The sequence below is a fragment of the Crocuta crocuta genome, unplaced genomic scaffold (genome assembly GCF_008692635.1).
Source record: "Crocuta crocuta isolate KB4526 unplaced genomic scaffold, BGI_CrCroc_1.0 scaffold7, whole genome shotgun sequence".
Taxonomy (NCBI): Eukaryota; Metazoa; Chordata; class Mammalia; order Carnivora; family Hyaenidae; genus Crocuta; species Crocuta crocuta.
This window is the reverse complement of record NW_027531904.1, coordinates 8,228,565-8,252,400: the sequence shown is the minus strand read 5'-3', so window position 1 is coordinate 8,252,400 and position 23,836 is coordinate 8,228,565. Positions and strand designations below refer to the sequence as shown.

General features: G+C 52.5%; 1 protein-coding gene across 1 annotated transcript in view; it reads left to right on the top strand.

The window, feature by feature from the left end:
- The window catches only part of HOMER2 (homer scaffold protein 2), a 91,518-nt gene extending 68,810 nt beyond the window's left edge, over positions 1–22,708 (top strand). Inside the window, exons 4-11 of the mRNA XM_077774276.1 lie at positions 208–339; positions 11,312–11,404; positions 15,875–15,981; positions 16,157–16,235; positions 19,467–19,505; positions 19,971–20,081; positions 20,667–20,747; positions 21,917–22,708. Coding sequence (XP_077630402.1) covers positions 208–339; positions 11,312–11,404; positions 15,875–15,981; positions 16,157–16,235; positions 19,467–19,505; positions 19,971–20,081; positions 20,667–20,747; positions 21,917–22,105 — 831 coding nt within the window. The 3' untranslated portion in view covers positions 22,106–22,708. The remainder of the gene's footprint in view (positions 1–207; positions 340–11,311; positions 11,405–15,874; positions 15,982–16,156; positions 16,236–19,466; positions 19,506–19,970; positions 20,082–20,666; positions 20,748–21,916) is intronic.
- Positions 22,709–23,836: the final 1,128 nt, after the last annotated feature.

Here is a 23,836-nt window from a genome sequence, read left to right as displayed (position 1 = left end):
TTAAGCCTCTGAAATTACCCCTCATCATGGCTGTGTGTCTGACTCAGCACAGGACGTGCCAGGAGAGGGAGAACTCGGGACCAGACAGAGCAGAGCGGGGACGCATGGGCTGCGTGCCAGGCGTGCCAGACGAGGGCTTTGTAAGGAGCCCCACTGGCGTCGAGCGTGCTGTCTCACTTCCTGTTCTTCTGGGCTTTTCTCCTGCAGGTGATTATCAACAGCACCATCACACCCAATATGACCTTCACCAAGACGTCGCAGAAGTTTGGGCAGTGGGCGGACAGCAGAGCCAACACCGTGTTTGGCCTGGGGTTCTCCTCGGAGCAGCAGCTGACAAAGGTAACGAGGTCCCCTCGTCCGGACGCTGTGTCACCCGGTCCCTGGGTGTGGAGGGCCTGAGCGGCCCCGTCGGTGAGCAGGATTCCCCTTCGGCCTCTGATTTCACGCTGGCTGGCCCCGCGGGGCTGCCCGACCAGATGGGGGACCTTTAAGAAACCCCCGGTCCCTGGGAACGGTGGTGTCGTTGGGGAAGGAAACTCACGGGACATGTGCCCCTGCAGAGCCTGAGATCGCAGCCCCGCAGGTGGCCCTGCAGCCGGTTCCTTCCCCGTGAGTCTCCGGGGCCGTGTGCCCAGCGCACGCCTGGTGGCCCTCCGCGTCGCTGCCCCCCTGGTCAGGGCCCTTGAGGAGAGGGAGGTCCTGCTGAATGCTCACTGGCAGTTCCTAACCTGGACACCTGTGCCCCTTAAAGCGTCACACCGTGTTTTGTGTGTGTCGCTTTGGCTTCTGGGGAAAGGACTGCTGGCTCTGGTTTGATTCTCCAAGGGGCTCAGGACACACTCTGTGGACAGTCAGAAACGCCTTGAGCGGATGGGGACCGACCACAGGCCTGGAGAGCCCCAGGCCTGGGGACACAAGCTGACCGCTTCTGAGAGGCCTCGCCCGGTGGCGGACGTTTGAGCGAGTGTTTCCTCGTCGGATGGGGGAAAGTCCCGTGTGTGTGTGCAGAACGCAGTGCTTGCAGCGAGACTGGCTAGTTTACAGGAATTTTCTGGAAGGGAAGGGTCTGAGGGGACCCGGGGAGAGGTGAGGGGACGGGCTGGAGCCGGCCTGGCTTCAGGAGGCTCGGCTGTAGCAGTCATTTCTCCCTAGACCATTGCCACGAGCGTATTCACGGAGCTGTGGCTGAGCCGAGCCTGCGCTTGGCTCGGAGGGTGCGCGGCTGGGGCCCCGGCCGTCCCCAGGGGCGTTTACAGAATCCCAGGTTCCGGGCCACCTGATGGGCCGCTTGGCTGCCTGGGTTTCCTGCGGACACGGACACCGAGGACAGATTTCAGAGGAGGAGGTTCGGACGGGCCAGGAAGCCACCCTGCAGGGGCCACGCACCAGCACCTCCTCTCTCTTCGTGTGCGCGTGCTGTAGACACACACGCGTGCACACACTTACATGTGGCTTAGGCGCACACTCAGGCACACACATGCACAATCGTGCACACTCAGGCACACATGTGCATGCTTAGGCACACACCTGCATCTCTGAGGAGCCTGCAGCCCACACACCCAGCCCTCCCACCCCCAGCCAGAAATGTGCCCCTGAGGGAGGACACCCCACAACCTCTGTACCCCCAGGTCCTTCATGGGGATGCCACTCCCTTGGAAGCCCAAGAGACCCAAAATGGCCTGGTGGCACTTTTGAGCGTCTCCTTTACGCCCCCCGCTCACAGAAGCACTCTTTCCCGGGTACCAAAGCGCCCAGCTTACTAGGGCCTGAGGCACAGGGCAGGAATTAGAATCCTTGAGTCTAGGTCATCGGGTATAATCGTGGGAGGTGATGTCCCTTGGTCCCCGACTCATGTGCCGTGCCTTAAGGAGGCCTCCGGGCAGCAGGGCTGGCCGAGCCGTGACAGACCATGACGTCTGTCAAGGGGGGGGGGTGAGTGCTCTGGACGAGGAGTCCCAGTGCAGTCCACTTTCCGCCGAGCAGCTGGCAGTCACTGAGGACGCGGTGCAGAGCGGGGGGCCCAGGGTGGAGCCTCTTGTTGGCAGTTGGCACTCAGCATGTCAGAGACCCGGTGGCCGTGGAGAGCAGGGGTGTGGGGCGTCTAGGTCGCACGAGGCCTCTCTCCCTGGCGCCCCGACCAGTGTGACCCTTCTGGGCGAGCTCCGGGCTGCCTGCAGGGTGAGGGCGGGCATCTGGTTTTGAGGACCCTCTGGGGTGCCGGGGTGGGGACTGGGCAGAGCATGGTCTGTTCCGGCCGTTAGAGCAAAATGCCGCACAGGGGGCGGCTTACAGGCAACAGGAGCTGACTTCTCGGAGCTCTGGAGGCCGGGGTCTGAGAGCAGGACGCTGACGCCGTCAGGTTCCGGGTAAGGTCATGGTCAGGTTCAGGGGGACGTCATCTTGCCGGTTGTGCCCTGGCAGCTTCTCACTGTGCCCTCATGTGGTGGAAAGAGGGCAAGAGAGCTCTCTGGGGTCTCTTAGTAACATTTTTTTAATGTTTATTTTTTGAGAGAGAGAGAGCATGAGCAGGGGAGGGGCAGAGAGAGAGGGAGACACAGAATCTGAAGCAGCTCCAGGCTCTGAGCTGTCAGCACAGAGCCCGACGCGGGGCTTGAACCCATGAACTGTGAGATCATAACCTGAGCCGAAGTCAGATGCTCAACCGACTGAACCCCCCAGGCGCCCTTTCAGTGGGGTCTCTTATAAGGGCACTGATTCCTTGTATGCGGGCCCCAGCCTCATGACCTCATCGCCTCTCAGTGCCCCACCTCCTAATCCACCTCACTGGGGGTTCGGACTTCAACATAGGAATTTGAGGGGACACAGCTTTCAGCCAGTTACAACCTTACATGTGGAATACGAACCTTTCAGACTCGGTTCCCTGTGGGCCCACCGGGTGTCCCTGACGGAGCAGTTCCCACATCTTTGTCGCTAAGCTTCCCGATTTGCTTCTTCAGGCACCTACCTGGGGAGCGAGGCCCCTCACCATTTCCCCAGGGTTCAGCCTAGACCCCGACTCCAGGGGACCTGCCCCGTGCACGCCGGACAGGGAGACGCCCCACCTCGTACCCTTGTGCCCACGGGGAGGTTTCCCCTTTCCATCATCNGGCCCACCGGGTGTCCCTGACGGAGCAGTTCCCACATCTTTGTCGCTAAGCTTCCCGATTTGCTTCTTCAAGCACCTACCTGGGGAGCGAGGCCCCTCACCATTTCCCCAGGGTTCAGCCTAGACCCCGACTCCAGGGGACCTGCCCCGTGCACGCCGGACAGGGAGATGCCCCACCTCGTGCCCATGGGGAGGTTTCCCCTTTCCATCATTGCCCAGGTCACAGGACAGCACGAGCGAGCCCATGGTGTGTACGGGGGGCTGGTCACACGGTGTGTGGCCTTGGGGGTGCGCTGGGCTGGTAGAGGCCCCCCAGATGTGAAGCGCCAGCCTACAAAGGGGTTTAAGCCGAGGGGGAAAATGGTCGGATTCGCACCGCAGGCCGATCTTCCCAGCGTTGAGGGAGGACTGGGCTCTGGTCCAGGTCGGGGATGGTGAGGACCGGAATGAGTGGACGCAGGAGGCGGGGCTCTGGGGTGAGGGCGGATGGACAGAGCTGCCGTTTTCTTAAACGAGGAAGAAGAACAGGCTGCAAGGATCAGAGAGGATTTGTGTGAAGTGGAAGCAAGAGTGATTGTAGTTTGGTGAGTGAATGATTCTAGAACTCCTGTCTGAAGTGGGCACCAGGGCTGCCTGGAGGAGGCGGGCGGGGGGGGAGCCCCGGCCCTGCCCCTCAGGACCCTTCCCCACAGCCGCCAGTGTCCTCAGACCCCCAGGGACGCAGCGAGATGGGGAGGCTCGTGTTGGAGGCAGGGCGCTGCCGGGGCCGTGAGGTCATGTGCCCCTGACCCCGCCTGCGCTTCAGGCCTTCTGGAAGCCCGGACAGAGTCCCTCTGAGCTGCCTGGGAACAGTTTCTTTAGTCTTCAGAGAAATCAAAGCTGCTGGGAAGGATAAACAGGGGACGCTTTAACGGAAAGAATGGAAGGAGGGGAGAACGCAAACATCAGAACAAGTTGTGAAAGTTCACTTCTTTGTGCCCCGAGAACCGGGGGGACCCCAGGCCGTGCTCGCCCCAGGCAGGAGAAGATGTCCTGTCAGTAAGGAGGAGTGTCCGGTCTTCCCGAGTCACTCCGTCTCCTCCGGCAGCGTGGCAGTCCCGGCTCTGTGACTGTGACCTGCGTCACAGAGGCTTGTCACAGAAGCCCTCCGATGTCTCTTTTGTGCAGAGTGTTTCAAGCCAACTTTTCCTTCTCTGTGAAGGGAACGATTAACCACACGCGGATAAATTACCATGACGTGCGGCTGGCAGTCCCGACAAGTGGCAGTTAGCTAGCAGAAAGGAACTTGGACCTGAGGGGACAGCTGTGGCTGAATATTCCTGACTCCCGGAGCCGCCACCCACAGTCCTAAAACAGGAACCTGTAATCAAACCCTGTAACAAGGCTAGAAAAAGGAACACCAGCGTGGCTGTTTTCATTCAAGAACACTTTATACGCACATCTCTCTGCCCCCCGGCAGGAAAATAGACACCTTGGCCTTCACTGTTCCCATTATAAGGACCCTTCACACCACAGCGCACAGAGCCCTACAGGGACACGTTCTGCTCCGTAGACAGGCTTTCCGCAGATAATAGCAGCTGTGTCGTCCTGGAGGCAAGCTGGGACTCGGCTGTCCACCCACCGAGGGGACAGGACACCTCCGCCCACTGGAGAACATTGAAAAGGGACTTGCACATTCTGGTAAAAGGAGGGGCTTCAGAAAAGAGACAAAATGGAAGAAAACCAAATGTCAGAGTGAGCCACTTGCCAAAGTTTAGATTCTTTCTGGCCTCTGACCTTAGATGTCACTGTTCTAGTTTGGCTCCGTGTCATTTATCCCAGACAGAAGGAGGCACATCCTGCCATGAAAGGGACGAGCCTGGGTGGGGGCGCTAGTGCCCTGGGATTGATTCGTCTGAACACACACACACACACACACACACGCGTGCACGCGCACATGGCGTTTGCTCTTGACCCGTTTTAATTACTTCATCTGTAATTCATGTGCCCTTATGCTCACTGAAGCCTCTGTAACATTGCTCTGTCTGCTCCCTTTCTGATGTAAGGGCAGTTGTTTTAAAGTGGGAGATGGTTTTAGTGGGAATGCTTTTGGTTTCAAGTAACAGGGAACTAGTCGCAATGCTGAAACATGGAGTTCTTCTTTTCACACCAAAGAGAATCCTAAGGCAGACAGTTGGCAGCATGGCCGGTGGCTCCACGATGCTGGGCGTGAGGGCTCTGCGTGTTTGTTTCTTTTATCGGCCTTTTCCTGATGGTGCTAAGATGGCTTCTCAGTCTCTGTCCGTCACATCTGCATCCATCGTAAGAGGGACAGGGTAGCGTGTGGTACTATAGGAACTTCCCTTTTTGCTCTCTTGGCAGACTTCTCCTTGGGTCCAACTGTCAGTCCCTGAGCCACCTTCCCCCAGGAAAAAAAAAAAAAAAAGTAGGTTGCCATGACCAGCTCACAGTGGTCCCCATTCCCTCCCATCTTGGAAATTCCCTGCTCCAGTCAAATTTGAGATTTTGTTAAGCCAAGAGAAAACAAGAAATGGATTTTCAATGAGCAAATAATGTCTGTCGCGGGGTCTTCAATGGCCAAGGCCAGAAAAGCAAAAAGCCACAAATAAGATGATAGTCTTTCGTTTTCCAGCAGGATAATGATGAAAAAGATGATTTTAACTTCTTACACATTATTACTGCAAATTTAAAAACTGCAGAAAATGATCCTAGTAAGTAAAGACACGAGACTTTGGCATACATTTCGGAAAGCTTTGTGCTTTGAATATCCTTTGATCCGTTGGTGTCATTTGCTGGCCTCTATTTATAGAAATAATGGTAACTGAATACAGAGATGGAGCTTTAGCAATTTGACCTGAAGCATCATGTATAACAACAAAAGCAAAAAACCAAAAACACCAGCCAGATGTCCAGCAGTAAGACACTAGGTGAAATAAATTCCAGTCTATCCTTCAGGGCAGTACTCCGCATAGCAATTCAGATGCTGTAATAGAAAAGCATATAATTGCATGGAAATATTAATGTCATGCTGTTAATTTCAAAAGTGGCTATAAAACAAGGTGTACCATATTCTACTTTCAAAGAGAAATATGCGTCATGGATGCATCCATAAAGAGAGAAAGATATTGGAAGTTTATGTGGTAAGTGCATATCGCTAGGTGATAGGACCTTAGGTTTCAAGAAATGTTTTTTCTTCTACATTAAGAAGCATGTGCTTTTTTTTTTTTCTCATTTTTAAATGTTTGTTTATCTTTGAGAGAAGGAGACACAGAGCATGAGCAGGGGAGGGGCAGAGAGCCAGGAAGACACAGAATCCAAAGGAGGCTCCGGGCTCTGAGCTGTCAGCACAGAGCCCGATGCAGGGCTCGAACTCACAAACCCTGAGATCATGACTTGAGCCCAAGTTGCACGCTTAACCCACTGGGCCACCCAGGTGCCCCAGAAGCATGTCCTTTCTCGTAGTAAGGGGGAAGAGTAGAAATCTTAAGCCTTGGAGACAGGATTTTTCACCTTCAGACAATCCTCTGGCACCTCTCAGTTGCTTCTAAGTTTCATTATTGTAGATAATGCCAGGATTAACATCTTTGTATTGAAGCCTTTTTCTTTTTTTGTTATTTTCATACAATAGTTTCCCAGAAGTGATATCACTAGGTTAGCGGGTATGAACATTTTTTTCACCGATGATCCGCATTTCCAAACTGCCTCTCAGTGGGGCCGCACAGCCTCACGGTGCTGCTGGAAATATCTCGCCCGCCCTGGGTATTATAACTGTATTTACTGTTGGCTAATTTAGCCAGCAAAGAATAGTACCTCATTATTTTGATTTGCATTTCCAGCGGGACTGAACAATCATTTCTATCAGGTGCTTACTTAACTGCGTTTTATATTTGTGAATTCTGCTATTTATCTACTGGGGTTTTTATATTTTCCTTTTCAGTGTGTATGAGCTTCCTGTACAAAAGATGACGGCCCTTTCTCTGTGGCTCCAGCCTAACCATGGATATTCCCCTCCGGTGTTTCTCTCTCTTCTGATTTAGTTTTTCTTCCCATTTTCTGTTCAAAAGCTTTCAACTGTTTGTTTTGTTTTGTTTTTTGTTTTTTAGCCAAGTCTGTCTCTTCTGTGATTCTTTTATTTCTTCCAAGTTGAGAACATTACCTCTTTACCCCTCAAGCAGAAGTTTGAGAAACGTTAGCTTCTGTCTGCATCGAGATTTTTAAAAAACATCCCGACCCTTTTACTTCACTGATCGTTATCATGCTACTTGTTTGTGGTAAAGATTGAAATTCATGGGGCGCCTGGGTGGCTTAGTCGGTTAAGTGACCGACTTTCGCTTAGGTCATGATCTCGCGGTTCGTGGGTTCGGGCCCCGCGTCGGGCTCTGTGCTGACTGCCAGCTCAGAGCCTGGAGCCTGTTTCAGAGTCTGTGACTCCCTCTTTCTCTGACCCTCCCCTGCTCACGCTGTCTCTCTCTCTCTCCTAGAAATAAATAAAAATATTAAAAAAAAAAAATTCATTTCCCCCTGTGTACTGAGGTTGGGTCACTCCTTACGTGTGGGGTAATTTTCCCTATCAGTGTATTGATTCCGTTTGTCGCAAGCTAATGTTTATATAAGAGGCAGGGCCTGTTTCCATCGCAAGGCTCCTGGTACATCTTTTAACATGATTATTTATTTTAAATCGATCCAATAGGGCTTATCCTTCCTGGTTGCATTTTAAGCTTACTTTGTGAAATTTCCTTTTTGAGTCTCACCCATTTGAATGTAAATCAAAATCCAGAGTGTCTGAAGACAGAAACCAATTCTTACCTGAAGTATTTCAGTGTCCCGAGTACATAGAGATCACCACTTCCTAGTTCTGAACGAATGAATTCGCCGTTTCATGGCACTCATTTGCTAAAGTTCATGGTTTCTGGACTCTCGCTTTTATTTTACCTGAAGAAACTAGTCAAATCGAGGCCAGAGATGCCGCAGTTCCCTTTTGAACCCGTCGCACACCCAGCAAAGCCTTGTCCTCTTTGTCCAGTGACCCATGGAGGTAGTGTTATTAGCCACATTTTATAGAAGAGGAAACCAAGGTTCAGAGTGGTTCATTTGCCTGCATTTGAAAGGCTAATGAGGGTTGGAATTGAGCAGCTCACCCAAGGTAGCTGTTAAGTGGGTTAAGTCTTAGGACACTGTAGTGTCCAGTGCCAGTGTCAGATGGCCTGCGTTCAATCCCAGCGTGACCGTGTCGTTACAAAGCCCGTCTGTCCCCATTTGTACACTGAGCACCTAAGGGTCACTGTGAGTACGCAGCCGGACTAGACATCCCAGCTGCTCTCTTCTTATCCTTGTGAGTCACGAGTACATGTCCTCCTCTTCCCTCTTCTGAGATGTTCTAGGCTATTATTTAAAAAAATTTTTTTAATGTTTATTTACTTCTGAGAGAGAGAGACAGAGTACAGGTGGGGGAGGGGCAGAGAGAGAGAGAGGGAGACACAGAATCTGAAGCAGCTCCAGCCTCTGAGCTGTCAGCACAGAGCCCGACGCGGGGCTCGAACCCACGAACCATGAGATCATGACCTGAGCCAAAATCGGATGCTAAACCGACAGAGCCACCCAGGTGCCCCAGAAGTAATTTTCTTTTAAAGAGGGAGTGAGTCCAATCCTGTTTTACATCTTAAGGCAATAGAGCTTCTCTTTGCAAATGGAAAATCTAATCAGTTAAGTATTTAACAACCACTTGGGGCAAGAGGTTTGGCATTCTTTGGGCACAGGAAGGTAAGTGGGGGTGTGGAAGACAGACCTGCGTCCAAGTTCAGGTTTGCCATAACTAGCCGTGTGACCACGGGTTAACCAGCCTCTCTAAGGCTGCGTTTTCTCATCTGGACCCTGTAGACATATCCTGTCCTACAAAATGGTGGGGAGGAACCAAAGAGAGAAGGTGCATTAAGAAGCCATTGTGCTCTTTCACGTATAGATGTGGTTGTGCTCGGGGCCGGGGAAGTGGGGGGTAAATACGCCCACCCAGGGCAGCAGCTGAGGGGCTGCCATGATGGGTGTCGGGGCACAAAGAGAGAAGCCGCCACTGGAGCTGAAGGTTGGTGCCTTAGGCTGAGAGTCCCCGAGAGCAGAGCTAAGATCTCACCAGTGAGGGGTGTTCGGGGTGAAGGAGGAGGCCCCAGGCTCGGCCTGAAGTGACTTGCTCTGTCCAGACCTGGGAGAGTTGTTGTTTTTTTTTTTTAATATTTTTATTTATTTCTAGGAGAGAGAGAGAGACAGCGTGAGCAGGGGAGGGTCAGAGAGAGAGGGAGTCACAGACTCTGAAACAGGCTCCAGGCTCTGAGCTGGCAGTCAGCACAGCGCCTGACGCGGGGCTCGAACCCACGAACCGTGCGATCATGACCTAAGCGAAAGTCGGACGCTCAACCGACTAAGCCACCCAGGCACCCCGGGCCTGGGAGAGTTTTATATACTGACTCGGTTGCCACTGTCTTCTGTTAACTCGACACTTGGCCTCCCCGGAGGCAGAACAGTATCTGGTAGACAGGCCCCAGCTTCCTGCGGGGCCCAGCTCACGCCCCGGGTTGGGGGGGCGGGGGGCACCTGGTCACCGACGGACCGAGTGTGCTACGTGGCATGTTTGTTGACTGAATAAGCGTGACACTGGCTAACGACATTTCCAGCTGGTTTAAAAGCATCTTCCCCTAAGACCCGTGGGAGAAGGGGACCCCTGGAGGCTCTCCCATGTCTTAAACCACAGGTGACGTGATTTTCCTCTGACTGGTCTGGGATGGTCAAGCAGGGAGCCCTGGGCTGTGGCTTTGTCTGTGGTCCTGTGGGAGCAACGCCAGCCAGAAGCGCTGACCTTCCTGCTTCCGCCCGGGTGCGTCGTTCACGGTGCCTGTCATCCGGCAAGGGCTTCGGATCGGGCCGCTGTTGCCTGCGCTGGAAGGAAGCCCCCAGGGTAGCCCGTGCCCCAGCTGGTGCCTCTCAGCAAGAGCCTTGTCGGCAGCCTCGCAGCGTGCTCTCTCGCGCGTGTTTGCTTTGCGATGCCAGCTTTTATCTATCACAGCATGTTCCCTGCTCGAACAATGTATTTGCTAATTAAAATCAGTTGCCTTGTCAGGGACTGTAAGCCGGTGATGGATTTGATTGCTTTGGCATTGGACGAAATTTCTCATTATGAAAATAATAAACGTTTTTTAAAAGCAGAGAGCATAGTGTAAAAAACACTGTATACGTGTCCCCCACCTTACGCCCTGTTACCATTCGCCACTTTTCGTCTATTTTATTGTTGCTGAAGCCCATTGCAGACATCTAGACACTTAAGGATTTATCTCTTAAAAAAAAAAAAAAAAAACTTTCCCTCATAACCGTGACATGATGGGCATTTCTCATAAAATGAGTAATTCCTTGATGTCTTTTAAATCCAGTCCCTGTGCCCACTTCTTCAGTTGAGCCCCCAGTGAGTCTTCTACAGACGGTCTGTTCAGGGAAGGATTCGGTCTTGGGCTTTGTGTTACTTTTTGCTGTTTTTGCATTTTGCTGTTTTAGGTCTTAAGTTTTTAAAGTCTAGACCAGTTCCTCCTCCCCAGCTCACTGGGTCTCGTTAGTTTCCTTCATATCATACAAGTTCTTGGACCTTTCAGATCTTTCAACAGAGGCTGTAAAGTTTTTATGGACCCTTTCTGTGGTACAGCTATATTTTATTTTCTTGCATTTGTATTAGTTACTGTTAATTGGAAATGTTTGTTTTTAATGCTTCAGTATAAATGTCTATTTTTGAGAGAGAGAGAGAGAGAGAGAAAGTGTGTGTGTGAGCAGGGGAGGGACAGAGAGAGAGGGAGACACAGAATCCAAAGCAGGCTCCGAGCTCTGAGCTGTGAGCACAGAGCCCGATGCAGGTCTCGAACTCATGAAGTGTGAAATCATGACCTGAGCTGAAGTCAGACGCTTAACCAACTGAGCCACCCGGGTACCCCGATACTTCAGTATTAAACTGGCTTTAGCAGCTTAAAAAATGATTCCGATCTGACCTCGGCTGGTAGTTTACCGGAAGAGGCATTCCTTATATCATTTCTTTTTAGTCTTGACTAAAATTATTCTTCTGGATTTATACAGAGTTTATGGACTTCAAATGAGTGCCAAGCCATGAGGGTGTGTCCTGAAGACCAGCCGTGTGTCAGGTTGAGAACAACCTCAGTAACTCCTGTTCACCTTCAGTTTGCAGAGAAATTCCTGGAGGTGAAAGAGGCCGCCAGACTGGCCAGAGACAAGTCCCAGGAGAAAATCGAGACCTCGAGCAATCATTCCCAAGTAAGTGATTCGTCCACAAAGTAAATCCGAGTGTGATCAGTAATTGAGCCTCTTTGTTCCTTGGCACCTGTGACGAGAAGTAGGGACTTGAGCAAGAGGGGTGTTGTGAAGGCTTTTTCCACCGTTCGGCTGCTTGCCTTGTGTGAGGACACGTGTCTATGAGGCTCTTGAATTTTCCAGATGTGCTGATGTATTTTTGATGGAAAGCAGTAGATGAGGTTAGAATTCCCACATGCCTCTGGCCCCTAAGAGGCATTCTTTGTCACTGTGTTTAAATACCAGACGCAGAGCTGTGTGTTTCCCTTCTGTGCTGGGAGGCGAGTCTGCATGAACGATGTGCATTGACAACATGGGTACCTTGTGCCCATGAGAGAGAACACCGGGCTGGTGCCAGAGAACCCTCGTCTCTGCCCTGTTTTAACAAAGTCAGATGGGAGATGGCATTCGAACAGCTCTGATTTAGCAAAGGAGATGGGGCTTTGTCACAAATTGGCAAATTGAATAGTTTGTCTACTTAAAAATGTGATGATTGGGGCACCTGGGTGGCTCATTCACTTGAGCGCCTGACTTCAGCTCAGGTCATGATCTCGTGGTTCGTGGGTTCAGGGCCCTCTGTGCTGACAGCTCAGAGCCTGGAGTCTGCTTCAGATTCTGTGTCTCCCTCCCTCCCTCCCTCCCTCTCTCTCAAAAACAAAAACAAAAAATTTTTTACAAAGCTTGATGATCGACTAAAAGGAGTCTATTTTAACCTGAAATAAAAATGCCTGCACTTCTGACATCTAGTTTGGTGTATATGGTGGTGGGCAGAAGGCTTGACTTAGTGGTAAGGTTATGTGCACAGAGACGGGGCAGGATTCGGGGTTCAGAATAAGCACGATGCAACAGCAAGTCGGCTGGGAGCCCGGGGCCCTGAGAGAGGATTTGGAGATGCACTTGGAGATTCCGCAAAAGAGCTATAATTCTTCACTCGTAGTTTATCATTTATTATTAACTTATGTATCATTGGGTAATGAAGACACTGGAGGTATTTCATGACTGTTTCTCTGAACTTGATGTGAGGCTTGCACGCAGACAGGGAGGAAGTCAGGCAGCGACAGACGGTGGGCAGATTGGTGAGGACGCAGCCGCAGGGGTGAAGAGGAAGGGCTGGGTGTTGAGGACAGGCTGTAGCAAGAGAACCAGGGGACTGGACAGCTTGAGATGTCAAGACTGACATTCTAGACTTGACTGTGAGCCTTGAAGAAGTGCTGGCTGAAGGCTTGGCCAGACCAAGATGCCGCGGGGAGAGGCAGACAGAGCTAGAGACCAGGAAGTGCCCCCAGCTACGGGCAGGGAGCCAGCCGGGAAGACAGAGAAGGAGAAATCTCTGCATTACTGATCCCGAGGCGCGTGCTCAGTGTCAGTGCTGCAGAGAGGAGGCCCTGGGTTTGGCCGCCCCAGTGGCTGACCCTTAGGAATGGGATTTCCCAGCTCCTGTCCTGGCTCGTCGTGTGAAAGATGCCCCGTGCGAATTTATGGAAATGAATGTGTATTAGACTTCAGGTGGGCAGGAACTTTCCTGACTCTTTCTGAAAAATCTTTAATATAATCTAAGTGATCCTGTTCATTTCATATACTGATTATCATAAGTAATCACTGAGCACCTAAACAATGGGACCCCCTGAAATGGTCCACAATCTCGAGTTTCTAATATACAGTCTTCTCCTGGATACTACATATTATAGCTATACCTTTAAACATTAATGCCAGAATTTCTTTATATAAGGGTTTTGTTTTAATGTTCGTTCCCCCCCACCAAACGGTATTTTAAACTTTAAACCAAGTATACCCATCAGATGCTACGTTGCACATATGTATTAATTACACATCAGGGTTTTTTTGTCTTAAGCTTTAGTTTTTATTTATCCTTCCTGATGTGTCCCCAGATACAGGAACCATCGTACATTTTTCTTTTCAATTTTCCTAGAAGTCATACAGTTGCTTGCTTTCCTGAATCTGTTGGGGGAATGAACACTTTGGCCCAATGTTCCAAATATTTGAAGGTTTTAAACATTTAATAGGGGTTTTATCTTGACCATAAAATATATATTTATGGTTAGAAATCAAAACATTGCCATTCCCTAACAAATAGAGTCCACACCACACAAAGGTATTGTTAAATATCTCGTATGTATTTATATTGTTCTTTTCAACCTTTTTACTTTATATTTCATGACCATTCCCCTGTGTTTTCAAATATCCCTTTTCAAAACTATCTTAGGCTAAACGGCATTCTCGCGTTTGTCTGTGTCGCACCTTACTCCATTAACCTCTACTTTGGGACATCTATGTGGTTTCTGATTTTTCATTAATACAAATGACACTGTGATGAATATCCTTGCACATCTTTATGCATTTGATCGTTTCTGCAAGATACATTCTTGGAGTGGAAGAACTGGATTAAAAGGTGGGGACATTTTAAAAGCTTTTGATAAATGCTGCAGACTTGGCGTACAGAAATGTATGCTTCTCACCACCCCCAGCAGTGGCTGGGAGCGATTTTTCCTCCTGCACTCCCACCAGCAAAGCTTTGTTGACCTGACAGAAGAAAAATGTATTCTGGTGGCCTTTTTTCCATTTTGTATTTCTTTACCAGTGAGATTAAATATTTTTTGTGTTTATTGACTCTAATGCATTTCTTCTTCTGTGATTGTCAATTGTGCATTTTTCCTTTCTTTTTTTTAAGTCTATTGATTTTCAGAGAGAGAGAGAGAAACAGAGCATGAGCAGGGGAGGGGCAGAGAGAGAGTCCCGTGCAGGTATGACCCGCTGACAGCCAGGAGCCCAGTGCAGGGCTCCATCCAACTCACACACTGTGAGATCCTGACCTGAGCCGAAGTCCAGAATTGGATGCTTAGCTGAGCCACTCTGACACCCCTTTTTTCCCCTTTTTTAAAGAAATTAAAGTGTTAATCTTTTTTGCATAGATTTCTAAGAATTTTATCTTTTTTTTATATTTTAGAATTTTATTTTTTAACATGGACGTTTCTGAACCTGTTTATAGCTCGGCAGAATTGTATAATGAGTCTCCATGGGGCATGTAGGTCAGCGCTGATGATTATCAATTTATGACCCGTGGGTCCATCCGTGCCCCCCTCCCATCCCTTAATATTTATATCAGTGTTAAAGCAAATCCCAGACGTCATCTCATCCCTCAGTATGTCAGTGCGTGACTCTAAAAGCCAAGGCTTCTAAGAGTTTTCCGGTACAGGAAAAATATTAACATCTTGTTTTTCATATATGCAAATGTTCAGCACCAGATATGTTCCCACGTTTCTTGTGTGCATTTTAATTTTGTTTATGGCACTTTTTTTTTTTTTTTTAGAGAGAGAGCAGAAATTTAAAGTCAGATGTACACATCCTTCCCTTTCGGGTTCCTGCCTTTGCCTTTATGCTTTTTGGAGGCTAAATAAGATCTTATCCAAGACCAGATGAGATGTCATCCGCAAGTGGTGTGACTTATCACACAGAGCAGTTCAGAATATTCATATTCATGGGGCGCTTGGGTGGCTCAGTCGGTTGAGCATCCAACTTCGGCTCAGGTCATGGTCTCTCAGTTCGTGGGTTCGAGCCCTGCGTTGGGCTCTGTGCTGTCAGCTCAGAGCCTGGAGCCTATTTAAGATTCTGTATCTCCTTCTCTCTTTGAACCTCCCCTGCTCACGCTGTCTCTCTCTCTCCCAGAAATAAATATTTTTTTAAAAATTTTAAATAATATTCATATTCATAATAATGCTGACGGCTGGCCGCAGCCACACCCCAGGCCTGCGTGTTTAAGGGTATTGATCTCTCTGTGGCCCCAGGGGGTTTTCAGTTCCAGCTTCTAATAGTTTCTCCTCAATTCGCTCTTTCTTTTTCCTTGTTGTGAATCCCTCCCCCTGCTTTCGTCTGTGGCTTCTGTGTTAAATAAGGGAGCCCCGGTGCCCAACCTCGTTAGGGTTATGTGCAAAGTTGAGGAAGTGATCCTGAGTCAGAGCCCCGGGCGGGCTCTTGCCTGGAAAGTGCACAGACTGAGCTTTGTAGGGACTCCTGTGGGCCTTTTCCTTTGTTCTTTTTTTTTTTTATGTTTATTTTGAGAGAGAGAAAGAGTACAAGTAGGGGAGGGGTAGACAGAGAGAGAGAGAGAGAAAATCTCAAGTAGGCTCTGCACTGTCAACGTAGAGCCCGACACTGGGCTTGAGCTCACAGACCCAGGAGATCACGACCTGAACCGAAATCAAGAGTCCGATGCCCAACAGACCGAGCCGCCCAGGCGCCCCTTCCTTTGTTCTTACCATCTCTCCGTGTGCTACTCTTCGCTGCATTTGGTCCGATGACTTGCTTCTCCCCCACGCTTTCTCCTTACGCCTGATTTGCTGCTCCTGTGAGCAATAACGTGTGAAGGTAATTCACTTTGGCCAGGAATCTGGGTGTGAAACCCCGTCTTCTACTCAGGCATCCAGTGTCAACGGGACGGACGATGAAAAGGCTTCCCACGTGGGTCCTGCTGACACGCACCTGAAGTCTGAGAACGACAAGCTGAAGATCGCTTTGACACAGAGGTAAGGCTGTTTCAACTCCGGATGCCCTTTTCTCCAAGCTCAGCGCCTCCCTGCAGCCTGGCCTGCTGGGCAGCGTTTCCTGAGGAGACGGGGTCCTGCTCAGAGTGTCTGCTTTGGTCTCCGGGCCAAAGCAAGGCCAGCTGGCTTCGTGGCTGTTCTCCGTCTGGCTGACCAGACCAGCGGCAGTTCGCGTGTGTGAGTGTGCAAGAGTGGATGTGTCTGCCTGTGGTGAGAGCACAGAGAATGTGAAAGAGGTGTGTGTGAGAGTGAGAGAGATGTGACCCTCCCTGTGCTTATATATGTTTTTTTTTAAATTTTTTTAATGTTTGTTTATTTTTGAGAGAAAGAGAGTGTGAGTGAGGAGGGGCAGAGAGAGGGAGACACAGAATCCAAAGCAGGCTCCAGGCTCCGAGCTGTCAGCACAGAGCCCAACATGGGGCTCGAACCCACGAACCGTGAGATCATGACCTGAGCTGAAGTCAGACGCTCAACCGACTGAGCCACCCAGGCGCCCCTGTTTTGTTTTTTAAGGAGTCTTTTTTTTTTTAAATATTTTTATTTATTTCTAGGAGAGAGAGAGAGAGCGTGAACAGGGGAGAGTCAGAGAGAGAGGGAGATATAGACTCTGAAATAGGCTCCAGGCTCCGAGCTGGCAGTCAGCACAGAGCCCGACGCGGGGCTCCAACCCACGAACCGCGAGATCATGACCTAAGCGAAAGTCGGACGCTCAACTGACTAAGCCACCCAGGCGCCCCTGTTTTGTTTTTTAAGGAGTCAAATTTATCATTTATATGTATATAAGATTGCATCTTGAGCATTCAAGAAAAACCTGTAAAGACCTAACAAACTATGAAAAATAATATAACATCTCGCAAAAATCAGTAACTTCTCTGTATACAAATATCAGATAGAAAATACATATTTGAAGAGATTTCTTTTAACAGTAAGAACTAGAACCATAAATTACATAAGCCAGAAGCATAAAATACAGAAAACTTCAGAAGTGCACAGTATCTCTGTAAAGAAGACTGTAAAATGATTTTGAGGAGTATAAATGAATAATTTTTAAAAAATAGGTATATTCTGTTGGGAAGTGGTATGAAGCCTTAATATTTTAAAAAGAACCAATTTACCCTAAACTGATTTATAAATTTTAAGACAATCCCCATAATAGTATCAACATGACTTGAATTTGTAACGACTGCACAGGCTGTGCTTATGTTTTCATATCTTGAGGTGGCCCTTTTCCGGAAGGCTGGGCTGACCCGGCCATGAGCATGTTCGGAGCTGCCGTCCTTGGGAATCACCCTGTCCCCTTGGCTGGGGCTTGGCCAGCTTCCCCAGCCTTTCTGTGGCTGAGAAGGTGCTCTCCTCAGACTTGCCCTGTTAATTTGGGTCCTATGAACTCCATCTTACAGATGAGGAAACTGAGTCTCAGGTGATCAAGTGAGCCCTTGCCTGAGGTCCCACGGCTAGTAAATTTTTCTACCATACCACCTGCTTTTCACTCTTTAGTTGTATAACACGGGGTTGCCTGGATGGAAACGTTTCACCGCTAGAAATAAATGTTTTTAAATCCCCACTTAATGAACAAGTGAATTATAGGAACAGGGCATGAAGCCGTTTCCCTAAATCAGCTTACGGTCTCCGTCATCACCTCTGAAATTAATCAGATTATATTTTCCTTTTTATTTCCCTACGGTATTTGAAAGCTTATCTTTCAAAGTCAAGTTCCTGGGTCCTTGAGACTGTGGGATGAAAGGTAACACGNGGATTGATAAGAACCCTGGGCTTGCCCCGTGGAGCCCGTGGCACCCCACACCGCGGGCTCTAGAACCAGGAGACAGAGGAACACGAAAGCCAATGGCACCTGAGGGGAACCTGATTCCAGTTTGCTTCTTTTTTTTATTTTAATTTTTTTAATGTTTATTTGGTTTTGAGAGAGAGACAGAATGTGAGCCAAAGAGGAACAGAGAGAGAGAGAATCAGGATCTGAAGCAGGCTCCAGGCTCCGAGCTGTCAGCACAGAGCCCGACGCGGGGCTCGAACCCACAAACCGTGAAATCATGTCCTGAGCCGAAGTCAGAGGCTCAGTGTCTGAGCCCCACCCCCGGCGCACCCTCCCCGATCCCTAGTTTGTTTCTTGCTCGCTCCTTCGGGGAGCACAAAGGATGAAAGATAAACACAAGGTTGCTTTGGTCGCGTGGAGGCGTCCCTCAGACCAGCGGCCATCCCCCGCCCCTGAGGTGACGTCAGGTCAGCAGGGCCCCTCCCTCGTACAGTCACTGTGTCCTCTGCCCTCCAGTCTTTGGCTCTGGAGTCCTCTTTGGGCTTGGAGGGGACACAGGGCCCGTTATGGCCTGGAGCTGGCGTCCTCGGGTATCAGGGATTGCCCGGAGGGGCCTGGCTGTCCTAAGACTCGCTTCCGGAAGGGACACAGGGCTCTGGGGCTCGGGCTCAGTAGGGAGCAAGGGGGTCTTCGCCACGTGCTGTGGCTTCATTCTTAGCTACCTTGGCTCCTTCTTCTCCAAGAATTTTGGTTCCTTTCTAACGCGGTTCCTTAAGAAAACAGCCCTGGGGACGCCGGGTGGCTCAGTCGGTTAAGCATCGGTCGTGATCTCGCGGTTCTGAGTCTGAGCCCCACATGGGCTGACAGCGCGGAGCCTGCCTGGATCTTCCGCACCCCTTTCTCTCCGCCCCTCCCTCCCTCTCTGTCTCTCTCAAAAATCATTTAAGACACTGAGCACTTAAAAAAAAGAAACAGCCTGGCCAGGTGACCTGTGNGCCCCATTGGCCCCCTGCCCACCAGCCTGGACGGAGCCCTGGAGACGCCCCACCCCCTCCCCATCTTCCTTTGGCGCAGATGGCACACAGCACTGCCTCATGTCATCTTTTTCATTCTGGCGCCGTAAGTGCTGACGGCGAGGGCGCCAGGCCAAGTGCTGACTCCGCTGTTCCCTCCCAGGGCCTGGCCGAGCCGCCTGCCAGAGGGTTCCACGGCCCTTTGCTGCTCTTTTACACGGGGAGCTGGGCTCTCACTTTGTGTCTGAGTCTCGGACCAAACCCGAGAGCAGCGTTCACTCCCCTTGACGGGAAGCACTGGGAACTTCATTTCCAGGGCATGAGGTGGAAATCGGCGGGGTCCCCAGCAGCTCCTGGGGCTGGGGGTCCAGACCCCGAGAGCTGGTGTGCCGGCCGCCTCTGAAAATGTCCCCCCCGTGACTGCCTGGTGCCCCCACGCCATGCCTCGAGGTCTTCTGCTTGCTTGTGGGGCCTCGTCCGGGTGGGGGTTCTCTGTTGTCAGTGGGGTTCTTGTGGGGCACCGCGCCCACACTCTGACTGCTGGGAAACACTCCGCGTCAGACACACGACAGTGCCAAGGTGGTGAGGCCTTGGGGTCCCTTCTGAAGGGATCAGGCCCGGGAAGGGGAGAAGAATGAACTCTGGGGACTCGCCCGTTCAGTCTGCACGTCTCCTGTCTCCAGGAGGAGGCTCACAGGACAGGCCCTTCCTACCGTGTGCCGGTAAGGAAAGGTCACCCTGAAATGTTGGAAATGTCACTGCTTCCCATTTGGTGGCCGTTGTCCCGCAAAGTTGATTGGTTCTCTTAAACCTTTGAGATGAAGCAGAACAATTCAGAACCTGATAAAATGACGTACTGATCGTTATGGGGGAAGTAGATGGAGTCACTGAATTCAGATTCATGGGACATCTGGCCCCGGTACTTGCAATGCATCCTTTAAAGCAAAACTGAAGTTCCTATCGCGTGGCAGAGAGAGAGAGAGAGAGAGAGAGAGAAAGAACTGGAAGCCAGGCTCATCCTGAGGCCTGGTTTGGTGACAGGCGGGGCTCTGCCGGGGGTGAGGCAGGGCAGACCGCCCACGGGGCGGCCGCCTGGAGCTCGGTCGCAGCCACAAGGAAAGAGGTGTGAGGGGGTTTGTTTGTGGTGTGTTTGAAAAGACTGAGGTGGCGTCGCTGCTTCGTTACAGATCGACGAGCTGGAGGAGCAGTGCAGCGAGATAAACAGGGAGAAGGAGAAGAACTCGCAGCTGAAGAGGAGGATCGAGGAGCTGGAGGCCCAAGTGCGGGAGAAGGAGACGGTGAGCCCGGGCACGGCGGGTGTCTGGGGGCCCGGGAGCCGCCCAAAGCTGCAGCGAGGCGCAGACGCTCCGAGCACGGGGCTGGCCCTGCCCTGCACGGCCCCCACGCCGCTGTGTCGCCAGGCTGCGGCTCCGACCCACGGGGGAGCTGGACGCTTGGGAAACACTGGGCAGCTCTGACGGGCGACCTGGATCAGAAGTGGAGTTGCGCTGTCCCGTGAACGCGGCGAGGGCCCCGCCGGACGGGCATTGGTTTTNGACAGCTGAGTGCAGAGATGCTGGAGACCGTGGGCAAGGTGCCAAGCCTTCCAGCCTCAGTTTCTCCATCTGCAAGATGGGGATCACAAGGACCCCTGTCTTTTCCGTGGCGGTGCGCAGGCTTGGTGCGCTGACGCGCGTAACACACTCAGCCCTGAGAATTAGCCGTGCGTTACAATTCACCTCGTCCCCGATGCTGTCGTGCAGACGGCACAGGCTTCGCAAAGCTGCTTCCGTCGGTTGTACACGGGTTGTGGGTTTTCACGAAGGCGTTTTTTTTTTTAACCTGACTTTCATGTTTCTTTTTCCAACCTCTGCCCCCCGTAGGAGTTGAATGACCTCCGCAAACAGAGTGAAATCATACCTCAGCTCATGTCGGAGTGCGAATACGTCTCTGAGAAGTTAGAGGTAAGGGGGGGACGCGTCCACCTTGGCTCCGACCGGAAGGCGTTCGTGGGGCTACTCATTTCTCTGGGCTCCCCCCTTCCACACCTCCCACGGCAAAGAACAGGGACTTTCTGGTCGTGAAAAGCCAGCAGTAACCATGTGCCAGGTGCCATCATCTGTCCACCCCCCACCCCCTCACCACATGCAGACTCAGCAGAGTTGGGCTTCTGGTTTTCCCACTTCTGTGAAGGTGTCCTGTGCGAATCATGGTGCGGGGACTGGTTTCCGCCCCCAGAAGTCTCTGCAGAGCCTCTGGGCAGGGAGGGGCCGGGCAGAAGGGAGGGCAGAGAGTGCAAGACCCAGCTGCTAGCCCACCCTGCCACCCCCAACCGGTGACATTGGGCTCGACCTTGGGCAGCCCCCACCCAGTGACCTCAGATTCCTGATCCACAGAGAAAGGTTTCCTCATCCCCTTTCACCTCCAAGGGCCCCCCCCCCTTCAGGAACAACCCCCACATTTGTCACCGGTCCCTGCACACGCGTTCAGAACACTCCTCACGTCCGTAAAATGAAGCTCTTACTGGATGTGAAGGGTGCAGGCTTAGGCCTCGCTTCAGGACTCACAGCCACCAGGCTCTTTGGAGCCCCACCGTCCCCCGGTCACACCCCCTGACGCCCGCGCCCAGACCACTGTCCCTGAGTCTGGCACGGCCCCGTCCTTCCTCACGGAGGCCAGAGGCTGGCCTAGGGCCAGGGAGGCCGCAGCCTCTCCGTGGAGCCGGGAAAGCAAGTCACTGCCCGTTGGGATAGCTCGCACGGAACTAGCTAGAGTGTTGTCTGCTAGAGCAGAGCTAGCAGGTGGTCTCTGCCGACCGTTCTGGGACGGGGCCCGAAAACCCCGTGCGGGGCCTGCGGACTTCCTCTCCTGGGCGCCGTGAGAAGGCCCTTTGGCATCAGGCCTCCCCAGGCAGGTCCCCAGCTCTGCGTCCTGCGGAGGGCCGTCCTTTATCAGCTCACACGTTGGTCACGCACCTGCCAGGGGACGATCAGGAAGGGGACACGGCGGAAAGCCGGTCAGCAGCCACAGGCATGCGAGCTGCGGGGCGTGGCTAGGGCTGCAGGCCGCGGGGAGAGGGCGCAGCTAGGCCGGCGCGGGTCTCGGTGACCGTCCCCTGTGTGTCCTCCGTCAGGCGGCAGAGAGAGACAATCAGAGCCTGGAGGACAAGGTGCGGTCCCTAAAGACGGACATTGAGGAGAGTAAGTACCGCCAGCGGCACCTGAAGGTGGAGCTCAAGAGCTTCCTGGAGGTGCTGGACGGGAAGATCGACGACCTGCACGACTTCCGGCGCGGCCTCTCCAAGCTGGGGGCCGACAACTAGGGGCCGCCGCGGGGCGGGACCGGGCGACCTCCCGCGTGCGTCGCTCGGTAAGTGCAGGTGCGGCTCGTCGCGTCTCGACGCCCGTGGTGCCGTCCGCTCTCCCCTCCGGAACAGACACCTCTCGCCTCCCTGACCTCGCGAGGCTGCGGACATCTGGAAGATTCTGACTCAGGAATCCCGCGCTAGGTCTCCCTTAAACGTTTACGTAGTCTGGGCGGGGACGTTTATCTTTCTTAAGGGCTGTTGCAACCGTACCAACTGAGCAAAGGATTTTCTGTTCCAAATGGGAACACCCTTTCCTCCACCTCTCTCTGGAGGAACGTTCAGAACACATGAACGTCCGCCAGGCACCCACGCGCGGGGCACAGGGGTAACTCCTTCCCTCTCGGTAGGAATCGGGATGCTTTAAAGCCACCCCTTAGTGGAGGGGTGTCTGGAGGAAGCAAACAAGTCTGTGCTCGTAGAAGTCTCTCCCCCCTCCCACCACCCCCAGTTCGTAGGGTTGTGACAACGTTCCTTTCCTGGGTTTTAACTTCTGAGCAGATTACCGTGCTGTGGGGACAGCGTGCAGTGAGGGCGCCTAGCACAGTGCCTGGCACAAAGTAGGTGCTTAATAAATATTTGTTTAATTAAACAGATAAACAGAACTTAGTGTTTTAATCCACACCCCCCTGTCCCAGCCTCCTGCCAGCCGGGTGCACTGGGCTCTGTTGAACGATCCATCCTTTCGCTGAGCTGGGCGAGTATCAGACAGGAAGTGGAGTGGCTGTGTGTGGTCAAGCTTCTGGAAGGGCTCGGGTGGCCCTGGGGCAGGACAGGTGGCCGTCCCCCCTCCACTCGTCCATCCGTGGTGCTCTACCCCTGGGCCCTGTTGAACTGGGACCACCTTCGTCCCCAGACTTGGGATGCAGGCCAGGACCCTTGTGGGGAAGGAGCTCGCACGGGCTTACAGAGGGAGAGTCAGCTCAGACTGGCTGGGCTGTGGCCTTAGCGACGGAGGAGCTCTGCCTCCCTCCGTTCCCGCTAAGGGAGGGACCGGAGACATCCAGCTCTGCTCTCTTACTGAGTTTCTCAGTGGGGCCAGGGACGTCTGGGTGCCCTGCACGTGGCCTGGCCACAGCATCTCACGATGCCTTCCACAGTACACAGTTGCCTCCCCGCCTCCCCCTGCCTGCTTTGAGAACCAGCAAGAGAGCAACCCCTTCTAGAAAGAGTTTCTGGAACTACCCTCTGGTGAATCTGGATAAACAATAAAACAGCCTGAGGAGGCGGTGGAACACACACACACACACACACACACACACACTCACACTCACACACACACGCAGGGTCGAGGTGAGTCCTGCCGTGACACTGTCTCCGCGCAGAGAGGCCTTATCTGGGACGAGGGAAGGCCGGCCTGGCGCACCTCGGTAGGGGTGGGGGGGTGACCTGCGGGCCGAGGGGGCAACTTCGCCTGAGCGTGCTGGGCTCGCGCACACGGGCGGCGGGAAGCGTGGTGGCCGTCTCGGTGACTCTCGGGGACTCGGGACAGGGCGCTGCCGTGCTGCCCTCTCCCCGGAGCTCCACGTGGCACTCGGAACAGTGGGGAGCAGCTCCCACTGGTCAGGAGCACGGAGAGCCGGGGGCCACGGTTCGGCCCAGCGGCGGCTGAAAGGGGTTCTTTCTCAGGCCCGGCCAGACCGCCCGTCAGCACACGGGGCCCGGGGCTGCCTGGGAGCGGCTGGGGTT